At 62.3% G+C, this 23,473-nt stretch overlaps 2 protein-coding genes across 2 annotated transcripts; both read right to left on the reverse strand.

The window, feature by feature from the left end:
- Positions 1-6,119: 6,119 nt before the first annotated feature.
- Positions 6,120-10,529, reverse strand: SBK2 (SH3 domain binding kinase family member 2; the record flags this gene model as incomplete). Its single annotated transcript, XM_081108028.1, has 3 exons — positions 6,120-6,716; positions 7,895-8,097; positions 10,271-10,529. 3 exons carry the CDS (start codon positions 10,527-10,529, stop codon positions 6,120-6,122), a joined length of 1,059 nt encoding a protein of 352 aa, XP_080964154.1.
- Positions 10,530-15,226: 4,697 nt separating this feature from the next.
- SBK3 (SH3 domain binding kinase family member 3) lies at positions 15,227-19,473 on the reverse strand (the record flags this gene model as incomplete). The annotated part of the gene is given in 5 exon segments (XM_081107172.1): positions 15,227-15,931; positions 18,544-18,746; positions 18,993-19,143; positions 19,296-19,454; positions 19,456-19,473. Coding segments are annotated over 5 exon segments (1,236 nt in total).
- Between the last annotated feature and the right edge of the window lie 4,000 nt (positions 19,474-23,473).

The raw sequence follows: 23,473 nt of genomic DNA on the forward strand, positions 1-23,473 counted from the left end.
AGAGAGGGTGAGCTCCTGCCTCAGGCCACACAGCAGAGTGGGAGCTCAGCCCCAAGGGCAGGGGTCCTCAAACTTTTTAAACGGGGGGGCCAGTTCACTGTCCCTCAGACCGTTGGAGGGCCGGACTATCGTTTTAAAAAAAAAAAACTATGAACAAATTCCTATGCACACTGCACAGATCTTATTTTGAAGTAAAAAAACACAACGGGAACAAATACAATCTTTGTATTTGCATGTGGCCCGCGGGCCGTAGTTTGAGGACCCCTGCCCAAGGGCGTGAATTCCCTGCTGGGACTCTGGCCTGGGTTTCCAGGGATGGACTTCCCAGCCGGCCCCTCTCTGGGTGGCCCCTGGCCCTCCCCGGACCTCAGCTCGCGTCCTGGGCCCCCGGCTTGGGAGGCCCCCACCTCTGGCCTGGCTCCCGCAGCCTCAGGCAGCAACCTGTGGCCTGTTTCTCCACTCGCCGCCGGTCTGAGCCTGGCTCACAGGTCTTGGAAGGTCAGGGAGCTGGCGCCCCTGCAGCCCTGCAAAGGCCAACGGGGTCCAGTTACACGCTGTGGGGGGGGGCACTGTCTGGGGGTCCTGATAGATGGACCGTCCGCCCCGCCAACAGGCGAAGGAGCACGCAGTGGGTGCCTGTTTCCCGGGCCTCACTAAGCCCTGAGACTTAAATAACTGCTGACCTGCAGGCCGGGGGGCCGCTCCTGCCCGCGTTCCCCTCGCCCTCCTGGGTCCTTGGGGCTTCCAGGATGCGCCCCAGCTGGGGAACTAAAGGTCTCCTTTCCTGTCTCCAGGGGAGCAGGCGAGCCCTGGCTCCCGGTCACCCCAGACAGCCCTGCCCAGGGGGAATGCGGGCTCCGGGCCCTTCTCCAGGAGCCGGGGTCGCCGAGGCTGGCAGCACTCAGGCCCCAGGTCCCCCGCCCCTGGCACCCTCTGCCCGCCCCGAGGAGCGGCGCTCAATTAGCCGGTCACTCTATCCCTGCTTGGCCAGGCGGCTAAGCCCGAACATCTGGCCCCCGGGCCCGCGGCCAGGCTGGTCGCCAGCCCCCACTGCTGCTGGCTCTGACCCGGACACCTCCCACGGGACAGCTGAGCCCGGCCGTGCCCGCCAGCTCGCAACAAGCTGGGAACAGTAGCCGCGCAGGCCCCGCGAGCCGTGGGCAGATGCAGAGAACACACCCAGGAGCAGAGGGCGCGCCCCTCACCGGAGACCCAGAGCCACGGCGGGCGACCTGACCTCCCCACAGGAAAGCCCGAAGAGCCCTGGCTGGTGTGGCCCAGTGGATAGAGCATCGGCCTGAGGACGGAAGGGTCCCAGGTTCGATTCCGGTCAAGGGTACAGGCCCAGGTTGCGGACTCGATCCCCAGTGCGGGGCGTGCAGGAGGCAGCCGACAGCTCCCTGCGCCCAAGGGCAGCCCGGCGGCCAGGAGCGAGGGCCTCCCAGACCCACTGGGTCAGGCGCTGCCTGTGAACAACGTGGGTGGGCAGTTCGCGGCGGCTGCTGATGTCACTCGCGTGACTGCACCACACTGCACCCCGTGAGCTGCCGGCAAAGAGAGTGTCTACAGGGGCCCGCCCTCCGGTCCCCCCCAAACCCTCCCCCGCAAGCAGGGGCCGCTGCGGGTTTGGTGCTCGTCTGACGTTCTGGCTTTTGATTTTGTGTTTTGTACGAAGCCTGGGCCCGTGTGCGCTGGTGGCCGGGTTCCTGGCCTCCCGCCCTCTGGCAGGTGCCCGGTCCGCGATCCCCGCGCCCTTGAGGACCAGCCAGCGACAGCTGCGCTCAACAACAAATATTTATGTACATATGGAGAGAGACAGAGACGGAGAGAGACGGAGGAGACGGGGTGGAGACGGAGAGGGGAGAAGGGAAACACTTTTTATCTTTCATTTTTTTAAATATATTTTTATTGATTTCAGAGGAAGGGAGAGGGAGAGAGACAGAAACATTGATGTGAGAGAAACCCATCAATTGTTTGCCTCTAGACATTGAACCTGAAATCCAGGTACATGCCCTTAATCGGGAATCCAACCCGAAACCCTTTCGTGCACAGGCCCACTCTCCGACGCTCTAACCACTGATCCACACCAGCCGGGGCCTACAATTCAGTGTTGTTTTTTTTAAACCCTTGACCAGAATCGAACCTGGGACCCTGCAGTCCGCAGGCTGACGCTCTATCCACCGAGCCAAACTGGCCAGGGCCACTTCAGTGGTTTTTAATATCTTCTGAGAATTGGGCAACATTCATCACAATTTAATTTTATAACTTCTCCACCCCATCACCATCCCTATCACCACCCCCAAAGAGAAAACCTGTACCCATTAGCCATCGCTCCCCATCTCCCCTTCCCTCCTCCATTTCCCCCCCCCCCCACCCCACCCCACCCCCCGCCTCAGTCACTAATCTCTCCCTATGGATTTGCCTGTTCTGGACCTTTCACATACATAAGTGGGATCCTGCAACAGACTGTCTCCTGTGATTGGCTTCTTCCCTTTCGAGGTTCGTCCATGCTGCAGCGCATGGCAGGGCTTCCTTTTCAGGGGGGAGTACTGTTCCATTGCTGGGGGGGGACCCCACTTTGTGTACCCACCCATTTATCGACGGGCATTTGGGTTGTTTCCAGTGTTCGGCTACTGTGAATAATGAGAACGTTCATGTGGATGTACGTTTTCGTTTCCGGTGGGTAGGCGCCTAGGAGCGGAATTGCTGGGCCATATGGGAACTCTGCCTCCCGCGTGTAGAGGAAGACAGCATCGTGCTGCCTTCCCCAGCGGCTGCCCCGTTTCCCACTCCACCAGCTTGTTCACGTCCTCGCCAACATGCACCATCTGCCTTTCTCCCCTTACAGCTTAAAAAAAATTTCCCCATCACCATTTATGCCCTCTACGCCCTTCCGCCTCCACACATACCCCCGCCCCTCACCGTACTCCATGGTTGGCCTTTTGGTGATCACCCTTCAGTGCGTCTGAAGGCTTCGCAGCCCCATTCTCTGTCTTTTTTTTTTTTTAATATATTTTATTGATTTTTTACAGAGAGGAAGGGAGAGAGAGAGAGTCAGAAACATCGATGAGAGAGAAACATCGATCAGCCGCCTCCTGCACATCCCCCACCAGGGATGTGCCCGCAACACAGGTACATGCCCTTGACCGGAACCGAACCTGGGACCCTTCAGTCCGCAGGCCGACGCTCCATCCGCTGAGCCACACCGGCTTCGGTCCCATTCTCTGTCTTCATTTAGGTGCCCCCATCCAGTCTCCTCCAAGGGCGGTGTGACCACCTCACCAACACACAGACACATGCTTGCACGACTCGCACACACGTGTGCCCACACACACTCCTCAGTTACGCTCACACTCCCTTCCATCCACATGCTCACACCCACTCTCACATTCTCACAAATGCACACGCGCACTCACACTCATAGCCTCCCATTCACACCCTCACACGCTCACATTCTCATATGCACGCTCACTCACACTTACACACTCACCCTCTCATACGCTCACACACAAATGCACACTCAGGCTCATACACTCACTTCCACACTCACCGCAGACTCACGCTGTCACACAAACACGCGAGCACACTTGTGGTAACACACTTACACTCGTACTCACACTCCCAGCCTCCCCACCCCCGCACAGGGCCCCTTCACCCACTGATGGCAACAGGACGTCCCTGCCATTTAAGAGCTAAGGCCATGCCCAGCCGGCGTGGCTCAGTGGCTGAGCATCGGCCTCTGAACCAGGAGGTCACGGTTTGAATCCCGGCCAGGGCACATGCCCGGGCTGTGGGCTCGATCCCCAGTGTGGGGTGTGCAGGAGGCAGCCGATCCATGATTCTCTCTCATCATGGATGTTTCTCTCCCTCTTTCTTCCTCTCTGAAATCAATCTATATATATATATATATATATATATATATATATATATATATATATATATATATTAAAAAATAGCTGAGCCCTGGACAGGAGCCAGCCTGGGGTCAGGTCCCATCTCTGCCCTGACCTTCCGCGGGCACAGGTGGGCATCATGGCAGCACTGGGCCGGCACTGTCCCCCCAGGGCTCAGGCTCGGAGGCTGTGCTTCCTGGGCACTAAGTATTACAATCAGTGTCAGGTGTCACTTAATCAACGAATATTTAATTAGCATTGCACCCCCCTCCCCCCCAGGTCCCTCCTGGGCATCTCTGTCCTCCCCTGCCCCTGGGCCATCCCAGTCATTGTCACCTCCCAGTTAAGCCTCAGCTGCTGCTCCCAATTAACACCGTCTGCAGCCACCTCTGCCCCCTGCCCTCCGCACTCGTCTCCGCCCAGCCTCACCGGCTTCAGAGGCGCCTCTGGCTCTTGGGGACACATTCTTGGTCCAATTGCTCAGGCTATTTCGGATCTATTTCAGATTCACGGATAAGGCGGCAGGAGGCCCCGATCATGCTCTTCCGCAATGCACCCCCCACGACCCCTCCTCCAGGAAGCTCACCGGGGTTGCCCGGGACAGGGGCCCATGTCCCAGTCCTCGGAATTGAACCTGGATTCAAAGGGCCCTTGGGGTCACTCACTCCACCCATGTTGTCACCCCCCCCCCCGCCCCATGATGCCTCGTGGGCACAGCAGGGGCACCGGGCGTGTGGACGGGCCAGGAGAGAGTGACACCGGATCCAGCTCTAGTTGTAGCCTCGCGCGGGGCTGGCGGCCAAGGAGGGCGCGGAGAGGAAGACAGAGTGTTTGCAAACAGGGCGGCTGCCAAGGGGGCTGGTGCGAGGGGAGGTGTGAAGGGGCAGGGGCCCAGCTGGTGACTGGCGGTGGCGCCTGCCCGCTGACCGCCTCCCCCCCCTCCCGCCCCCACACCCCTCCCCCGCCAGGCACACAGGCGCTCAAGGCCTCGGGGACACAGGGATCCCACGGCCACAGAGTCAACGCACCACAGCTTCCATGCCGGTCCCTCTCGCTTGCTCACACACACACACACACACACACACACGCACACACAGGCTCAGGGGCTGGTGCGCACGCAGGTTCACGGGAATACACGCTCCAGCCCACTCCCACTCCTGTCGCGACAGCGGACACCTAGGAGCTCCCGGTAACCCGTCTCCTTGCACACACGGCCGGGCGGGCAGAAACAGGCCCTGAGGCCCTGAGACCCGGCCCACGCAGCCGGGCCCACACCCGCACCCAGAGCCAGTTCACACACACCCAGCTGTGGGCGCTTGGCCTTCACCCGTCTGTCTGCCTGTCTTTCTCTTTCTGTCTTTTTCTTTCTCTTTTGTCTATGTCTGCATCTATCTTTCTCTTTCTCTTTCTGTCTCTATCTGTCTCCCTTCCCCTCTCTCCCTGCTGCACATGTTCTCTCCTGTTCGAACACACACACACACACACACACACACGCACGCACGTGCAGTGTCCTCCACTCCCCTGAGCTGACAGACTAACAGCCTCACGGAGCCCAGGGGCCAGGTGGACTTTATTTGCAGGGAGGGACTGGGGTGCAAGGAGAAGGCGCTTCACCAAGAGGGCGCCCCCCAGCACAGGGAGGAGGGGAGGGGCCCGGGAGAGAGGGAGACCCAGGGGGAGCAGCGTGTGAGGGAGGAGGACAGGCCGGGGCACAGCTACAGGGGTCCCCTCACTCCACAGGCCTCTGCCCCCTGCTCCGGCCAGGGTGGCCCGGCCGCAGCTGCCTGGGACCCACGGAGCACAGGACAGGCCGGGCCCGCCTCCAGGAGCTTACGCCCTGCTGGGGACTGGGTGTCACAGAGCACAGGGGGGTGGTGATGCCAGGCTGGGGCCCCCTGCAGTGCTGCCTGGGGGTGTGGGGGGCGGGGCGGCCCCAGGACCCGGGTGGAAGCATTTCAGGTCCCCAGGAGGTGAGGGGAGGAGCCAAGGGCACCGCAGGCAGCGGAGGCAGCAGGTGCAAAGGCCCTGGGGTCGATGGAGGCAGGTGTGCACACACACAGGGAGCCCGGAGAGCCCGCAGGACAAGGCAGGGAGGTGGAGGACAGAACCGGCCGGTGATGAGACAGACACAGAGGCAGAGGGGCAGCCAAAAGCCACCACAGGAGCCTCAGGATGTGGGACCCGGTGTCCCCGCGTCTCCGGGGCAAGCGGGGGCCAGGCTGCCCCTCACTCTCCGCCCCCCTCCTCCACCTCCCCCAGCGCCTCCGCCTCCGCCTCCCCCTCCCGCTGCCTCCAGGGCCGGCCCAGGTAGCGGTGCACGGAGCTCACCGGACTCCGCTTCCGGGGCTGGGGGTCCAGCAGCCCCCACAGCAGGGCGTCGGCGGCGGGCGCCAGGCCCACCCAGGGCTGCGGCCGGTCGGCGGGCTGGCCCGAGGCCTGCCAGGCCAGGAAGTCCTCGAAGAAGGGGTCGGCCTCGGCCCGGGGCTGGTCCCAGGGGAAGTAGCCGGTGAGCAGGCAGAAGAGCAGGACGCCCAGCGCCCAGGCGTCCAGCGCGGGCTGGATGGGCAGCCCGTCGGGCAGCGGCGGCGGCGCGCACAGCTCGGGCGCCGTGTAGGGCAGCGGCGGCCCGCGCAGGCGGAGCAGCGTCCCGCGGGGCCGCGTGTGGCCGAAGTCGGCGAGCTGCACCCGCCGGCAGTCGGGGTCGCGCACCAGCACGTTCTCGGGCTTGACGTCCCGGTACACGAGGCCGCGCGCGTGGATGTGGTCCAGGGCCGAGGCCAGCTGCGCCGCGCAGCGCTGGGCCGCGGGCTGCGGGAGCCCCACCTGCGGGCGCGCAGCGAGGTCAGGGGCGAGGTCAGGGTCAGAGGCGGGGGCGGGGTCAGAGGCAGGAGCAGGGGCGGGGTCAGGACAGGGCGGGGGCGGGGTCAGGACAGGAGCGGGGGCGGAGTCAGGACAGGAGCAGGGGCGGGGTCAGGACAGGGGCAGGAGCAGGGGCGGGGTCAGAGGCAGGAGCAGGGGCGGGGTCAGAGGCAGGAGCAGGGCGGGGTCATGACAGGGGCGGGGCGGGGTCAGAGGCAGGAGCAGGGGCCGGGGCGGGCGCACGCCGGGGTCAGGCTGCAGTCCCTCCCATAGAGGGAAGGGGACTCGGGAGATTCAGCTTCTCTCCCCCTCTCCCCAGGGAGCAGGCCCAGGAGAATCAAGAATCTCAATTAGGTGAGCCCCTGTGTGACCCCATGAGCCCCAGTGTGACCCCACGAGCCCCTGTGTGACCCCATGAGCCCCAGTGTGACCCCATGAGCCCCGGTGTGACCCCATGAGCCCCCGTGTGACCCCATGAGCCCCAGTGTGACCCCATGAGCCCCTGTGTGACCCCACGACCCCCGGTGTGACCCCACGAGCCCCTGTGTGACCCCATGAGCCCCGGTGTGACCCCATAAGCCCCCGTGGGACCCCATGAGCCCCAGTGTGACCCCATAAGCCCCCGTGGGACCCCATGAGCCCCAGTGTGACCCCATGAGCCCCTGTGTGACCCCATGAACCCCGGTGTGACCCCACGAGCCCCTGTGTGACCCCATGAGCCCCGGTGTGACCCCATGAGCCCCGGTGTGACCCCATAAGCCCCCGTGGGACCCCATGAGCCCCGGTGTGACCCCATAAGCCCCCGTGGGACCCCATGAGCCCCGGTGTGACCCCATAAGCCCCCGTGGGACCCCATGAGCCCCGGTGTGACCCCATAAGCCCCGGTGTGACCCCATAAGCCCCGGTGGGACCCCATGAGCCCCTGTGTGACCCCATGAGCCCGTGTGACCGCGTGAGGATCGGTGAGGGCTGCGAATCTGAGGGTGTAGGGGTGACTCTGTGGGTCACGGAGCCCCAGGAGGACTAGCCGTTCCATGAGACCCGGGGCCGGCCAGGGGCCTGGGCGGGACGGGGGGGAAGGGGGGGCGGTGGAGGCAGTAGCAGCGGGTCCCCCAGGCGCGCAGGGAGCTGCTGGCGCCCACCTTGGGCTGGATGAGGCGGATGAGGTCGCCGTGCAGCACGGGCTCCATCAGGAAGCTGTAGGAGTCGGCGGACTCGATGCCGATGCCGTAGGCGGCCACCACGGCCGGGTGCGCGCCCAGCGACAGGCCCACGCAGAACTCGTACAGGAAGCCCCGCAGGGACGTGGAGGCCTTGGGCAGCTGCTTCAGGGCCAGGGGCGTGCCTGGGGCGAGGGCGGAAGGAGGGCGCGGTGGGGTGGGCCCGGCAGCTGGGAGTCCCTTCCTTCTACCACCTCCACCGGCTCCGTCCGCCTCCCAGCCAAGCCCACCCGAACACACACATGGCCACCGGGCAGTAATAACGACAGCATGGCCCTGGCCCGTGTGGCTCAGTGGATAGAGCCTCGGCCTGCAGACTGAAGGGTGCCGGGTTCGATTCCGAGCAAGGGCACATGCCCGGCTTTCGGGCTGGATCCCCGGGGAGGGGCGTGCAGGAGGCAGCAGATCCACGGTTCTCTCTCATCACTGATGTTTCTCTCTCTCTCCCTCTCCCTTCCTCTCTGAAATCAGTAAAAAACATATTTTTAAAAATGCAACAGTATTCTGAGCAGTTCCGCTCTGCTCTCCCCAAGTCTGCGGACTTGGAGCCCACGAAGGGACTCCACGAAAACTGAACTCAGAACCTTCGGGGGCCCAGGGAGGGCCCCCCCCCAGAAGCTGGGTGCTGGGCCTCAGATCCCACTAAGGCAGCGGTTCTCAACCTGTGGGTCGCGACCCCTTTGGGGGTCAAATGACCCTTTCACAGGGGTCGCCTAAGACCATCGGAAAACACATCTATAATTCCATATTGTTTTTGTGATTAATCACTATGCTTTAATTACGTTCAATTTGTTACAATTGAAAATACATCCTGCATATCAGATATTTACATGACGATTCATCACAGTAGCAACATTACAGTTATGAAGTAATAATTTTATGGTTGGGGGTCACCACCACATGAGGAACTGTATTAAAGGGTCGCGGCGTTAGGAAGGTTGAGAACCACTGCTCTAAGGAATTTCCAGGAATTCCATCCGCCTGGGAACGGCCCCAGGTCCCTAGAACGTGAGCCCTCCGGGACCGCATTCCTTTCTCTCCCATTTTACAGCTGCCACCTGCCAGGCCCAGCGCCCATCTGGAGCTGCCTGGGGCACAGAAGGTCCCGCCTCCCCCATGCGGCTGCCCCTCCCTCCCTCCCCAGCTGCGCCCGCCCGCATTGCCTCCTGTGCCGCTGAGCCCGTCCATCTGGGCGCACCGAGCTTTGAGAGCGCGCCTAGGACTGCGACACTCCGTACCCAGCCCCGCCCGGCCCAGGCGGCCCCCAGGGACATTCAGACACAGACACACACAGAGGGCCGGCCACAGAGGACACAGGCCCAGGAGGGACAGCCCAGCTGACACCGTGACCCTGGACTCCCAGCCCCCAGGATTGGGCGAGAAGACAGGGTGTCCCAAGGAAATAATACACACTGCCCTGGCCCGTGCTGCTCAGTGGATAGAGCCTCAGCCTGTGGACCGAAGGGTCCTGGTTTCGGTTCTGGTCAAGGGCACATACCCGGGTTGTGGGCTCAATCCCCAGTAGGGGCGTACAGGAGGCAGCCGATTCATGATTCTCTCTCATCATTGATCTCTCTCTCTCTCTCCCCCTCTGCCTTCCTCTCTGGAAAAAAAAAGGCAGAGTTTATTAACATACACCTCATTGTCAAGACCGAGCTGGCAGCCGTTAATGTGTGACTACATCTTGCGGACATTTCTTTGGGACGCCCTGCCCCTGGTCCTGCGTGTGGCAGCCCCAGGACGCCCTCCTTGAAGGGGGGCTCACAGACTCCTGCCTGGGTCCCCTGCAGCACCCGGATGGGCCCAGCCTCCAGGGGAGCTCGGAGGGGGAGTCCCGACTGACATGGATTCTAAGCTCCATCCAGTGTCCTGCTCCGTGGGGAGGCGGTGTGTGTGTGCGTGTGTGTGTGTGCACGTGTGTGTATGTGTGTGTATGTGTATGTATGTGTGCATGAGCGTGCGTGTGTGTGTGTGCGCGCGTGCGTGTGTGTGCACTGAGCAGAAAGACACCAGATTGCTGGGTGCCTGGCGCATGGCCTGGCTCCGAACCATCCCCACGGTGACCGATAAGCTGTCTACATGCTGGGCCCCAAGGGGGCACCTCTCTGCACCCCGTTGTCCTGGCAACCACAGCCCTGCCAGGCTCACAGCGGACTTCCCGACAGCGCACACAGCCTGGAGGGCACGGGAACCTTGATTCAGGTCTGCAGGCTCCACAGCCAGCTGGCCACCCCTGGGCCCAGCCACCCCCACCCCTGCCCCCCGGCCCTGCCCCCGCCTCTGTCCCCAGGCCCCTACCTTTCTGCCGGTGCGTGACCAGCAGGACCCGGCCAAAGCGGCCCTGGCCCAGGGGACGCACTTCCTGGTACAGGTCCTCCACCTCGGCTCGGACCAGGGTCTGGGCGCTCAGGGTCATCATGTCCTCCAGGGCCAGGGCCGCCTCCTGGCCCTGCCACAGCTCCTCCAGCGTGAGGCCCCCCAGGTCGTCCACAGCCTCAGCTCCATTCTCGGGGGTCCCCGCCTCCACCTGCTCCTCATCGGACTGTTTCCCGGGCATGTCTGTGGCCAGAGCACCAGGCTGACCCAGGGCCAGACCAGGGTCCGAGGGAGGAGGAGCTGGGGGCCTGGGCTCCTGGGTCTGAGGGAGGAGGCTGGGGGCCTGGACTCCTGGGTCTGAGGGAGGAGGGGCTGGGGGCCTGGACTCCTGGGTCTGAGGGAGGAGGGGCTGGGGGGCTGGACTCCTGGGTCTGAGGGAGGAGGGGCTGGGGGGCTGGACTCCTGGGTCTGAGGGAGGAGGGTCGGGCACTTTGGTGACTCAGTCTCCCTCATCAGTAAAGGCATTGAGGAGCCAGAAAGGAGTTGCGAGTTGGGGTGAGGTCAAGTCTAAGATCACAGGTGTCCCTCGCCCCCGCCCCCACCGTCACCCAGTGGCCCACGGGTGAAAGATGAACCAGATAACTCGAGACACCCCCATGTTGTTTCCAAAGCAAACAGATTGGGCCCTGGGGGTGGGTGAGCAGCTTCAGGCTCCTAAGCACAAACAGGTGTTCTCTGTCCCTGGGGGCTGGCGGCGGGGCACGGGGGCCCAGATGCGAGGGAGGACCTGGAAGCAGCCCCAGCGCCTGAGCGGGCTGGGGTCCCACAGCCCCAGCCCCTCCTCCCTCAGACCCAGGAGCCCAGACCCCCAACCCTCCTCCCTCAGACCCAGGAGTCCAGGCCCCCAGCCCCTCCTCCCTCAGACCATGGAGCCCAGGCCCCCAGCCCCTCCTCCCTCAGACCCAGGAGCCCAGACCCCCAACCCTCCTCCCTCAGACCCAGGAGCCCAGGCCCCCAGCCCCTCCTCCCTCAGACCCAGGAGCCCAGGCCCCCAGCCCCTCCTCCCTCAGACCCAGGAGCCCAGGCCCCCAACCCCTCCTCCCTCAGACCCAGGAGCCCAGGCCCCCAGCCCCTCCTCCCTCGGACCCAGGAGCCCAGGCCCCCAGCCTCCTCCTCCCTCAGACCCAGGAGCCCAGGCCCCCAACCCCTCCTCCCTCAGACCCAGGAGCCCAGGCCCCCAGCCCCTCCTCCCTCGGACCCAGGAGCCCAGGACCCCAGCCCCTCCTCCCTCAGACCCAGGAGCCCAGGCCCCCAGCCCCTCCTCCCTCAGACCCTGCAGTCCGGGTCCCGGTCCATCTCTCCTGGAACCTATACAACTCACAAGTCTTGGGACCCCCTAGACTCTGTCCCTAACCCTCAACCACTCCACAGCCCTAAGGTCCAGTCCTGCTCTCCTTCGGGACCGGGGTCTCTGGCCACCTGCCCAGCTTCACTCTCAGGTGCCACCCACCTCAGGCCTTTCAACTCTTGCCTCCTGCTGACCCGGGTCCCGACTCCGGACCTCACCTTCTCCAAGGCTGGCCTGACCCTTGGGCTGCCCGCTGTGGTCAGTGTCCAGCACTTAGAGCCCAGGCCAGCGGAGGCCTGCCCAGGAGCGAGGCCCCGCCCCCACCTAGGGTCCTAAGCCCCGCCCACGGCCCCGCCCACTTTATCCCACTAGGGATGGAGCGCCCTCGTGTGTTGGCTCCCAGAACTGGCTGTGGAGAAACAAATGTCCCACACCCAGACCCCAGACCCTCCTCCCTCAGACCCAGGAGCCCAGGCCCCCAGCCTCCTCCCTCAGACCCGGAAGCCCAGGCCCCCAGCCCCTCCTCCCTCAGACCCGGGCCCCCAGCCCCTCCTCCCTCAGACCCAGGAGTCCAGGCCCCCAGCCCCTCCTCCCTCAGACCCAGGAGTCCAAGCCCCCAGCCCCTCCTCCCTGGGACCCAGGCTCAGGACCACCTGCAGAGGGTGAGGTCATTTCTCTGTGGATCCCCTGCCCTGACCCCAGCTGCCCATCAGCGGCCCATTGACGGGGCAGGCGCAGGTGTCGGGTGAGGGTGTCCCCGGGACAAGACACTGGGGTCCTGTGGGAGAGGATGAGACAACGGATTCCAGACCGATGCGGTGAGGGATGAGCTCAGACTTGGGACCGAGGGGCGGCAGGTGGCGGACAACTGGGAAGAGGGGCCACGGGGAGGGCGTCACGGACATCGCCCTGGGGAGAAGCCTGCAGGGACCCGGGTCTCACTCAGCGAGGAAGCCGGGCGCCTGGGCCAGGCACCCAGCCCTCAGGTCGCCGGCCAGAGGACAGGTGTGAACACAATGCTTTTATTTTTTAAAATATATTTTATTGATTTTACAGAGAGGAAGGGAGAGGATAGAGAGTTAGAAACATCGATGAGAGAGAAACATCCATCAGCTGCCTCCTGCACACTCCCCACTGGGGATGTGCCCACAACCCAGGTACATGCCCTTGGCCAGAATCAAACCCGGGACCATTCAGTCCGCAGGCCGACGCTCTATCCACTGAGCCACACCGGTTAGGGCCGAACGCAATGCTTTCAGAATAAACTTTTGTTCCGGAATAACGTTATATTTTTGGGGACAGTTGCAAAGATGGTGCTGAGCGCTCCTGGGTCCCCTCACCCAGGGCCTGCCCGCTCAGCTCAGCGTCTCCCGGCCGATGGCCCACGGTGCACGATGCCCCATGTTTCCCCCAATAACCCCCTTCTGCCCCAGGGCTCAACCAGGACACCACCTAGCTGTGCAGAGTGAACCCACTCTTTTTTTTAAAGTCTGTTTTTATTGATTTCAGAGAGGAAGGGAGAGGGAGAGAGAGAGAAACATCAATGATGAGAGAGAATCATGGGTCGGCTGCCTCCTGCACGCCCCACACTGCGATTCGAGCCCGCAACCAGGGCCTGTGCCCTGACCGGAATCAAACCCTGACCTCCTGGTTCCTAGGTTGACGCTCAACCACTGAGCCACACCGGCCGGGCTGAATGCACACAGGACAGAGTCCCGGGAGGAAGCACAGCCCCCCTGCCTGACCCGGGCGGCCCCTGGGACGTGGCCCCAGAGGAGGCAGCACTGGTCGCTGCAGACCCGCCCCCACCAGGGGGCCCTGAGCCGGGGCGCCCCCACCGCGCGCTCCACAGGAGCCGCTCAGGGCGGTGGAAGGTGGGCGCGGAAGCTGGAAGGTCGTAGATCCCTTTCAAGTCTCCGCCGGAGCCCCTGAGAGGGAGCCGGGGAACATGGAGTCACGACCACTGGATCCGATCCAGTCCGTGGGGCCAAGAGGGCGCAGGCGGGGGCATCTGGGCGACTCCCAGGGAGGACACAGGAAGCCCTGTGCGAGCCTGCGTGTGCGTGCACGTGAGTTCCTGCGTGCGTGGTGCGTGCGCCTGCGTGCACGTGCGTGCGTGGTGCGTGCAAGTGCGTGCGTGGTGCGTGCACGTGCGTGCGTGGTGCGTGCACGTGTGTGCGTGGTGCGTGCACGTGCGTGCGTGGTGCGTGCGTGCACAGATACAGGTCCTCAGGGGCTGCGTGGCTCCCTCAGTGTCAGGAGCCCAGGGACACGGAGAGGCGGCGCAGGCTGCGGTTCCCCGTGGCGTCGGGTCCTGAAAGCCCAGGTTTGGTGCCGGGGTCGGTGGGAGCCGTGCGAGGTCTTAGAGGAGAGGAGCGCCCGCACAGGAAGTCCACGTCCCCACATCCGGCGAGGCCCACAGTGCAGACAACGGATCCACAGGGGGAGCAGCGCCTTCCTCCATGGAGACGCCATCAGGGCAGAAGGAAGAAAGAGGAGGGGAGGGAGCTGGAGGGAGGAGGGGCTGGGAGCCTGGACCCCTGGGTCTGAGGGAGGAGGGGCTGGGGGCCTGGACCCCTGGGTCTGAGGGAGGAGGGGCTGGGGGCCTGGGCTCCTGGGTCTGAGGGAGGAGGGGCTGGGGGCCTGGGCTCCTGGGTCTGAGGGAGGAGGAGCTGGGGGCCTTGACCCCTGGGTCTGAGGGAGGAGGGGCTGGGGGCCTGGACTCCTGGGTCTGAGGGAGGAGGGGCTGGGGGCCTGGACCCCTGGGTCTGAGGGAGGAGGGGCTGGACCCCTGGGTCTGAGGGAGGAGGAGGCCGGGGGCCTGGACTCCTGGGTCTGAGGGAGGAGGGGCTGGGGGCCTGGACCCCTGGGTCTGAGGGAGGAGGGGCTGGACCCCGGGTCTGAGGGAGGAGGGGCTGGGGGCCTGGACCCCTGGGTCTGAGGGAGGAGGGGCTGGGGGCCTGGACCCCTGGGTCTGAGGGAGGAGGGGCTGGGGGCCTGGACCCCTGGGTCTGAGGGAGGAGGAGGCCGGGGGCCTGGACTCCTGGGTCTGAGGGAGGAGGGGCTGGGGGCCTGGACTCCTGGGTCTGAGGGAGGAGGGGCTGGGGGCCTGGACTCCTGGGTCTGAGGGAGGAGGGGCTGGGGGCCTGGACTCCTGGGTCTGAGGGAGGAGGGGCTGGACCCCGGGTCTGAGGGAGGAGGGGCTGGGGGCCTGGACCCCTGGGTCTGAGGGAGGAGGGGCTGGGGGCCTGGACCCCTGGGTCTGAGGGAGGAGGGGCTGGGGGCCTGGACCCCGGGTCTGAGGGAGGAGGGGCTGGGGGCCTGGGCTCCTGGGTCTGAGGGAGGAGGCTGGGGACCTGGACCCCTGGGTCTGAGGGAGGAGGGGCTGGACCCCGGGTCTGAGGGAGGAGGGGCTGGGGGCCTGGGCTCCTGGGTCCTCATGTGGGGAGGAGGGGGTATAGCGGCCACATCCGGCCTCGGGAAGGGAGAGACCCGATGGGCTGCGTCTGTCCTTCGGGAGCAGCTGTCTCTCCGTCCAGGTGGCCGTGGAGGCTGCGGGAGGGGCCTCTGGCTCAGGCCCGGCCACCTGCTCAGTCACCTGGTCCGGGGGTTCCCCCATCTGTCCCCACCCTCACGCCGCCCGGGTCCCCCTCCTCCTCCTCCTCCTCCTCTGTCCACTCCTCCAAGCTGGATCCCTCCTCTTCTTCCTCCCCATCCTCCCCAGAGATGCTCCCTGAGCCCCCAGGTCCCCCACTGTCCCCCTCCAGCCCCCAGTCGTCCCCCAGGAAGTTCAGGACCGCCAGTGGGGGGCTCCTGGTCTCGGGGTCCAGGTCCAGCAGGCCCTGGAGCAGAGCCAGAGCCGGGGGCGCAAACCGGTCCCACGGGCGGGGCGGTCGAGGCGGCTGGGGCCGGGTGGTCAGCCAGCCGGCGAAGGCCTCGAACTGGGGGTCCGGGGCCAGGGCCACGTCCCAGGGGAAGCAGGCCGTGGCGGCGCAGAAGAGGAGCACCCCCAGGCCCCAGGAGTCCAGGGATGGCCGCAGGGGCAGGGTGTCGGGGGGCAGCAGGAGGCAGAGCTCGGGCGGGGCGGAGGGCAGCGGCCCGGGGGGCGCCGGGGTCGGACTGCCCTCCGGCCGGGTCAGGCCCAGGTCCCCGAGGGCCACGCGGCTGCAGGCGGCGTCGAAGACCAGCACGTTGTCCGGCTTCACGTCGGCGTGCACCAGCCCCCGGCTGTGGAGGAAGTCCAGGGCCCCGGCCAGCTGGGCCATCACCCGCTTCACCAGCAGCTCGGGGAGGCCCTGGGGTCAAGGGGAGAGGGTGAAGGTCAGGGGGCCTTGGTTCCTTCTTTTTTCTTTTAAATCCTCACCTGAGGATATTTTTCTATTGATTTTTAGAGAGAGTGGGAGAGAGAGGGAAAGACAGACAGAAACATCGATGTGAGAGAAACACATCGATTGGTTGCCTCCTGCATGAGTCCAGACCAGGGCCCGGGCTGGGGAGGAGCCTGCAACCGACATACGTGCCCTTGACCAGAATCAAACGCAGGACCCTTCGGTCTGCAGGCTGACGCTCTATCCCAGTGATGGCGAACCTATGACACGCGTGTCAGAGGTGACACGCAAACTCATTTTTTTGGTGGATTTTTCTTTGTTAAATGGCATTTAAATATCCTATATAATAAAAGCCTAATATGCAAATTTCCCCCTTGACTGGGATTTTGACCAGGAGTTCAACTGTTTGCCATGATGTGCACTGATCATCGGGGGTGGCACAGAACATGGCAGATGTTGGCAATGCAGTGCTGACAGTGGGCAGCAGTGGAGACCCTGCCGGGCCCAGTGGGTCCCCAACGAGAGCAGGACCACGGTGGGATGGTAGAGCAGGTGAGCGGGCGGCATCAGGCCAATGAGGGTGCCAGTGGGGGCCCGAATGCTCTGCTGATCACTGCACAGATGGTGACCAGTGGCAGCTCTGACACTCCCATTACAGAGAAAGGGCAAATAGCATTATTAAAATATTTCTTCTAATTATTTTCCTTTCAATGTGCACGAATCTGTGCACCAGGCAACTAGTATACAATAAATATCAAAAATATACATCTTTGTTTTACTATGGTTACAAATATCAAAAAATTTCTATATGTGACACGGCACCAGAGTTAAGTTAGGGTTTTTCAAAATGCTGACATGCTGAGCTCAAAAGGTTAGCCATCACTGGTCTATCCACTGAGCCAAACTGGCTAGGGCTGGTTCCTTCTGTATTTGGCTCCTTGGGGTTCAAGAATCCAGAACCCCAGACCAGTGGCAACCTCTGGTGTCCCCATAACCTCCCCCAACACCTTCTCCAGATCATCTTCAACCCCAGCGAGCACCCCCTTCTTACGGCCATAGACCAAACCCCACATTGAACCGGGAGCTCTTTTAGCTTCCACCAAATGTGCCCCTAACCCTAACACCCGAAACCATCCCTTCCATTTCTTACTAACCTCCTCTGAACGCACTACTCAGATCTCTAGTGAGAACACAAGCCCCACACTCAATTCTGTCCTTAGTCCCATACTGATTTAGGTCCCATCTCCAACTCAGACCTTGCTCCAGATGTCCACAGTGCCCTTCCTCAGTCAATTGATAAATCCATCCACCCAGCTAGCCAGGCAGCTGGCCAGCAACCCATCTGTCAAACCACTTTTCCACCCAACAGTCTATTCTGCAGTGTTTTCATTCAATGTCCATCCCACCAGACAGTTAGCAATCCAATAATTTATGCAGTTATTTAATATCCAAAATCCATCTCTTCTTTTTTTCATGTACCTCTCCTTCCTTCTACCCACCCTTCCTTCTTGTCTTTCTTCCTCCCGTCCTTCCATATACAATTCCTTCTTTCAGTCCTTCCACCCTTCCTTCCATCCGTCCATCCATCCACCCATCTTCCTTCCATCCACCCACACATCCTTCCTATCTCCCTTCCTTCCTTCCTTCCTTCCTTCCTTCCTTCCTTCCTTCCTTCCTTCCTTCCTTCCATCCATCCATCCATCCTTCCACCTACCCTTCCATCCTTCTATCCATTCTTCCATCTTTCTTCCTTCCATTCACCCTTCCTTCTTCCCTTCCTTCCACCCTTCCTTCCACCCTTCCTCTCCTCCCATCCACCCTTCCTTCCTTCCTTCCTTCCTTCCTTCCTTCCTTCCTTCCTTCCTTCCACGTTTTCTTCTTGCCTTCCTTTCTTCTACTCATCAATTACCCATCCTTCCTGCCTTCCTTCTTTCCATCCATCCATCCATCCATCCATTTATCCATCCTTCCTATCACCCATCCTTTCTTCTTTCCTTCCTTCCTTCCCTCCCTCCTTCTGTTTTTTCTAACCCTCTCTCAAATCTAAAGCCAATTCCCAAAAAGATGGTCCCACCTTAACCATTATGCTCAAGTCCCCCTAGAATCTCATGGATTCGATCTTTGTAGAGGAAACCTCGCTACAGCCCATCTCGGACTCAATCTATATGCATATCCTCTGCCTCACGCTCCAACCCCATCCATGCTCTTCTCCACACGCATTACCAATCTATAAACAACTCTAAACTCAGCCCACCCGCTCCACGCATGCCCACACTCCCGATCTCAGTGCCCACTGGAATCCCAGCTCTGTCTCCGTCCCCACCGCCGTCATCAGACCTAATCCGCCCTCCGTCCCGACCCCACCTCCCTGCCCCTCCAAGCTTGTGTTTGGATGAATTAGGGTTGGGGTCCGACATGAAATTGCATTGAGAATTAGGAATCAGGAGGTCGTTTGGGGCCTTTGGGGGGAGCTAAGATGGGCACTGATTTGGGACTCAGGGTTGGAGATAGCAGTGGGCTTTGGGACAAAGTGGCACCTGAGATGAGCAGTCCCAGCCTTTGTCCCCTGCCTGCCTCACCCGCTCTTGCAGCAGCCCGCTGAGGTCCCCGTAGGGCGCGTACTCCTGGGTGAAGGCGAAGTGCCGGGGGGTCTGCAGGGGTCCCGCCAGGGTCTGGAGCAAGCCCGGGTGTGAGGAGACGCAGCGGCCCACGCAGAACTCCCTCAGGAAGGTGGATCTCGGGACCGAGTCCCGACGCAGGAGCTTCAGAGCCACAGCCGGACCTGCCGGGGAGAAAGGGGCAGAAGGGGACTCAGGGCGCGCCCACCTGGCTGTGTGGTCTCAGGCAAGTTCCTTACCCTCTCTGGGTGGGCTCTGTTCCTCAGAAGATCACAGAGCTCTTAACATCTGGGGAGCCCTGATTGAGAAGGGTCCCCACCTTCTCTCCCCAGGATGTCCTCTGTCTCAGGGGCTTCTGAGAACCCTCCTACGGGGAGTCCCCGAGGCTGCCTTCCGGTGGCCGAACTCACCCCCTTGGCGGGGCCGGGCGAGGAGCACTTTGCCGTAGGAGCCCGAGCCAAGCTTTCGGATGAGGCGATACTGGGCCCGCAGATTCCTCACTGGGGTCACCCTGGTGGCTGTCAGCTCCACAAGCCGCTGGAGGGCTGTGGCTGTGTCCTCCTGCCGGTGAGGGACACAGTGGGGAGGGAGTGAGCCTGGGACCCACTGAGAGCGCGCGAGGAGGTTGGCGGCCAGCCCCAGGGCTGATGTGGGGGGTCAGGGGATGGTGGGGTCACTGGCCCCAGAAAGGAGGATGAGTCAGGGTGACTCACCAGGCCTCGGGCCACCTGTTTTTGTGTCCTGGCAAGGTTAAGGGTGATTGTCTCAGAGACCCCACCCACGGCCATCTGTGGGAGCCCCAAGAAGCCCCCAGCTTCGACTGGGGCTGCGTCTGCACCCTCACAACACGCCCCCCCCCCTTCCACTGCACCCATCTCTCTCTCTCTCCATCCTCCTCTCTCCCTGTGCTCCCCATTCTTGGCTCCTGAGCGCCTTTCTCTGGGGCCTCGGTCTTGCTGTGTGTCCTTGGGTTTGTATTATTCTGAGTCTCTGATGTTTCTCTGTTTCTCAGGCTCTTCTGTTTCCTTCTCCGTCCCTCTTGCCTGCCTTCTGCCCCGTGCCCCTGCTCTCTCTGACTCTGTTTCTCTCCGCATCTACCTCTTTGTCTCTCTGTCTCTCTCTCTCTTCTTCCCTTGTTTCCATCTCTCACCTCTGGGTCCCCATCCTCCTGGTTCTCGGGGTCCCTGAGCTCCATCTTGGGGTTGCCTGGTGTCATCAGGCCCTTGGGCTGCCCCTTGTCTAGGTTCCTCTAAACCCACTGCGTGGTCTGGGAGCTCGTCTGAAGGGCTCCGGCCCGGTCTGCCTCTGCGCCTGAGCCCACAGATTCCTCTGACGCTCGCTCTCTACCTCACCCCTCTCCCCTCTTTTAGCCTCCGGGTGTCGGTGGGTCCTGCTCTGTTGACGTCTTTCACTCCTTCTCACCTCTTCTTCCCCTCCCTCACCTCCACACCACCCTCCTGTCTCTGTCCGGCCCTGGTCCCAGGTCTCGGATCTCTGGGGTAGGACTCCCTGTCCTGTCTCTGCTGGTCCCTGGCCCCTCTCTCTCGTCCCCGCGCTGTCTCCACTGCTGTCGCCACCGTCTGCGACAGGACGGCCCCACTCTGCTCGGCCCTCCCTCTCTCTGTTTCTCTGGTTTCCCCTCAAGCCGGCTTCCCCGGGGCCGCCTCTCCTGGGAGTCTCGTCTCCCTCCTCCTGTCTTTGTTCCTGACTCTCTCTCTCTCTGAGTCTTTTGTCCCTCCCTTTTCCTGGGCCTGGGACAGGGGTGTGTGTGACAGCCTGGAGACATCCCGTCCCCCCTCACACCCCTCCCTCACCCCCTCTGACCTGCGGCCCCCCCTCCCTCCCCCTTCCAAACTTAGACCAGCCTGGAGTCTGGGCTCTAGTCCCAGGACAGAGGGGACAAAACACATTGTGAACCCCCGGAGGCCAGGCCTGAGGCTGCGGGAACAGGGGAGACAAACCCCTCCACAGGCCTAACCCGGGGCGCATAGCATAGAGCTCTGTGCATTCGGGTTCCTCTGTGCCTGGCAGTGCTGGCTCTGGAGCCAGGGAGAGCATTCCCAAGGCCCAGCTTCCAGCCTCCTCCCTCAGACCCAGGAGCCCAGGCCCCCAGCCCCTCCTCCCTCAGACCCAGGAGTCCAGGCCCCCAGCTCCTCCTCCCTCAGACCCAGGAGTCCAGGCCCCCAGCCCCTCCTCCCTCAGACCCAGGAGCCCAGGCCCCCAGCCCCTCCTCCCTCAGACCCAGGAGTCCAGGCCCCCAGCTCCTCCTCCCTCAGACCCAGGAGTCCAGGCCCCCAGCCCCTCCTCCCTCAGACCCAGGAGCCCAGGCCCCCAGCCCCTCCTCCCTCAGACCCAGGAGCCCAGGCCCCCAGCCCCTCCTCCCTCAGACCCAGGAGCCCAGGCCCCCAGCCCCTCCTCCCTCAGACCCAGGAACCCTCAGCTCAGAGATGGGTGGGGAAGGGCCTTCTCCCACACACTCAGCACCTGCTCTGAGCCTGGCTTAGGGGTGCGGTGGGGGGCGTTGCTTTACAGGGATCCTCCCAGCCACCCGATAAAAGTGGAGATTTATCCCCAGTTTGCAGAGGCCAGCGATCTACCCACTGGGCTACCCAGCCAGGACCCGCTGGAGCATTTTAAAGCAAACATCAGGCAGCGTGTCCTTTCAGCCCCCAATTTTGCCACAGGCTGTCGTTGACTTTAAAATACTTCATCCCACCCCCACCCCCACCCCAGAAACCAGATAAGGTGAGGATGGCGCAAAGTCTAGCTGGCGAAGTCTGGTTACCGGCCCGAGGGTGTTCATTGCGGCCCTTTTGACTTTTCTGTATGTTGGCAGCTTTGCACAGTCAAACCTCCCAAAGGTCAAAGAGCAAAGGAACTTCTCCCTCTCACCGCCCCCCTCCCCCAGGGGCAACACCGCGCTGGTTTCCGGGGATCCTTCCAGAGCGTGGGCGAGGCTGTTGCTGTCTTTATTAATAGCAGCTGTAGTAGCGTGAAAACCGATGCCTGCGGGCGACAGCGCCCTGAGTCAGCCTGGCCCCCGGCCCGGCCCGCTGACACCTCTGCCCCTCTGGCCTGCGGAAGGCCATCTGTGTCTCGGAACCTCAGTTTCCTGGCCTGTGGACTAAAGAGTTCTGGGTTTGATTCCGGCCAAGAGCACGTACCAGGGTTGCAGGCTCGATCCCTAGTAGGGGGCGTGCAGGAGGCAGCCGATCAATGATTCTCTGTCATCATCGATGTTTCTAACTCTCCTGTCCTCTCTGAAATCAATAACAAATATATATTTTTATTTTTATTTTTTTAAAATTATATTTTATTGATTTTTTACAGAGAGGAAGGGCGAGGGATAGAGAGTTAGAAACGTTGATGAGAGAGGAACTGCGATCAGCCGCCTCCTCCACACTCCCCACTGGGGATGTGCCTGCAACCCAGGTTCATGCCCTTGACCAGAATCGAACCCAGGACCCTCCAGTCTGCAGGCCGACGCTCTATCCACTGAGCCAAACCGGTTTTGGCAAATACATATATTTTTAAAAAGCTCAAAGTGATTGCCGTGACTCAGTGGTTGAGCATCAACCTCTGAACTAGGGGGTCACGGTTTGATTCCCGGTCAGGACACATGCCCGGATTGGGGGCTGGATCCCCAGTGGTGCGGGGGGGGGGGGGGCGTGCAGGAGGCAGCTGATGGATGATTCTCATCATTGATGTTTCTCTCTCCCCCTCCTTTTTACCCCCTCTAAAAATAAACAAACAATGAAATAATGTGATGATGTGGATTGCAGGCCCAGGCTCTATTTTTTTTTTTTTTTTAATTCATTCAGGACCTCCTAGGACGGGTCCTCCCTGCAAAGGGTAGAATGAGGGTTCCCATGTTAGGGATGGGGACACTGAGGTACTGGGCAGCAGCCCGCAGCGGAGGCAGAGCCGGGATCCTAGGAGGCTCTGGGGTCCGGGGCTGCCCCCTGTCCCCTGCCCCCTGCTCCCTGCTCCCTGTCCCCCGCCCCCCGCCCCCTGCCCGGGCAGCTGTGAGGCAGACCCAGTGCCTGCCCTCCGGGGGCTGAGTTCCTCCCTGGGGGCTTGGCCGCCGGGTTGGGGGGCTGCAGACCTCGGAGGTCAGGCTGCAGGCCCGCACCTGGGCCTGCCCAGCGCGCCCAGCACACACCCACGCGCAGGCTCCCGCTGATCCCGGGAGCTTTGCACGTCCCCATTTAGCAACGCCACTGCCACTTGCGGGGTCACCCGGAGTGACCTGGAGGGGGGGGGAGGCTGCAGTCCGGGCCCAGCGTGGACACACCCCTCACTACAGCTGGCCGCCTGCCTCCCGCCTCGCCTCCGCCCCGTGCCTCCTGCCCGCCAGCCCGAGGCCGCCTCCTGTGACCCCTCCGCCTGTCCCGCTGGCCAAGTGAGCGCTCCCTGCGGGCCTCGGTTCCCCCTGACCGATCGGGCAGCCCCTGCCCAGAGCACGCTTGTTAAAGAAACAGGCGCATTTTTAATGCCAATAGAAATAAAGAAGGAAAACTTCACAATGGAAGACATACCTCGCTTTATTGCGCTTCACAGGTTGGTGCAATTCTTTTTCCTCCCAGTTGAAGGCAAGACCTTCCAGTAGCAAAAAGCACAATTGTTTGGCCCTGGCTGGTGTGGCTCAGTGGATAGAGCGTCGGCCTGCGGACTGAAGGGTCCTTGGGTTCGATTCCAGACAAGGGCACGTGTTCGATTCCGGGTTGCGGGCTCCATACCCAGTAGGGGGCGTGCAGGAGGCAGCCGATCAATGGTTTTCTCATCATTGATGTTTCTAGTTCTCTCTCCCTCTCCCTTTCTCTCTAAAATCAATAAAAATGTATTTTAGGGGACTCTTTCCCCCTCCCCTTACTGGTTCTTCAATAAATTT

The sequence above is a fragment of the Myotis nattereri genome (assembly GCF_964212035.1).
Source record: "Myotis nattereri genome assembly, chromosome: 15".
In the NCBI taxonomy this organism is placed as follows: Eukaryota; Metazoa; Chordata; class Mammalia; order Chiroptera; family Vespertilionidae; genus Myotis; species Myotis nattereri.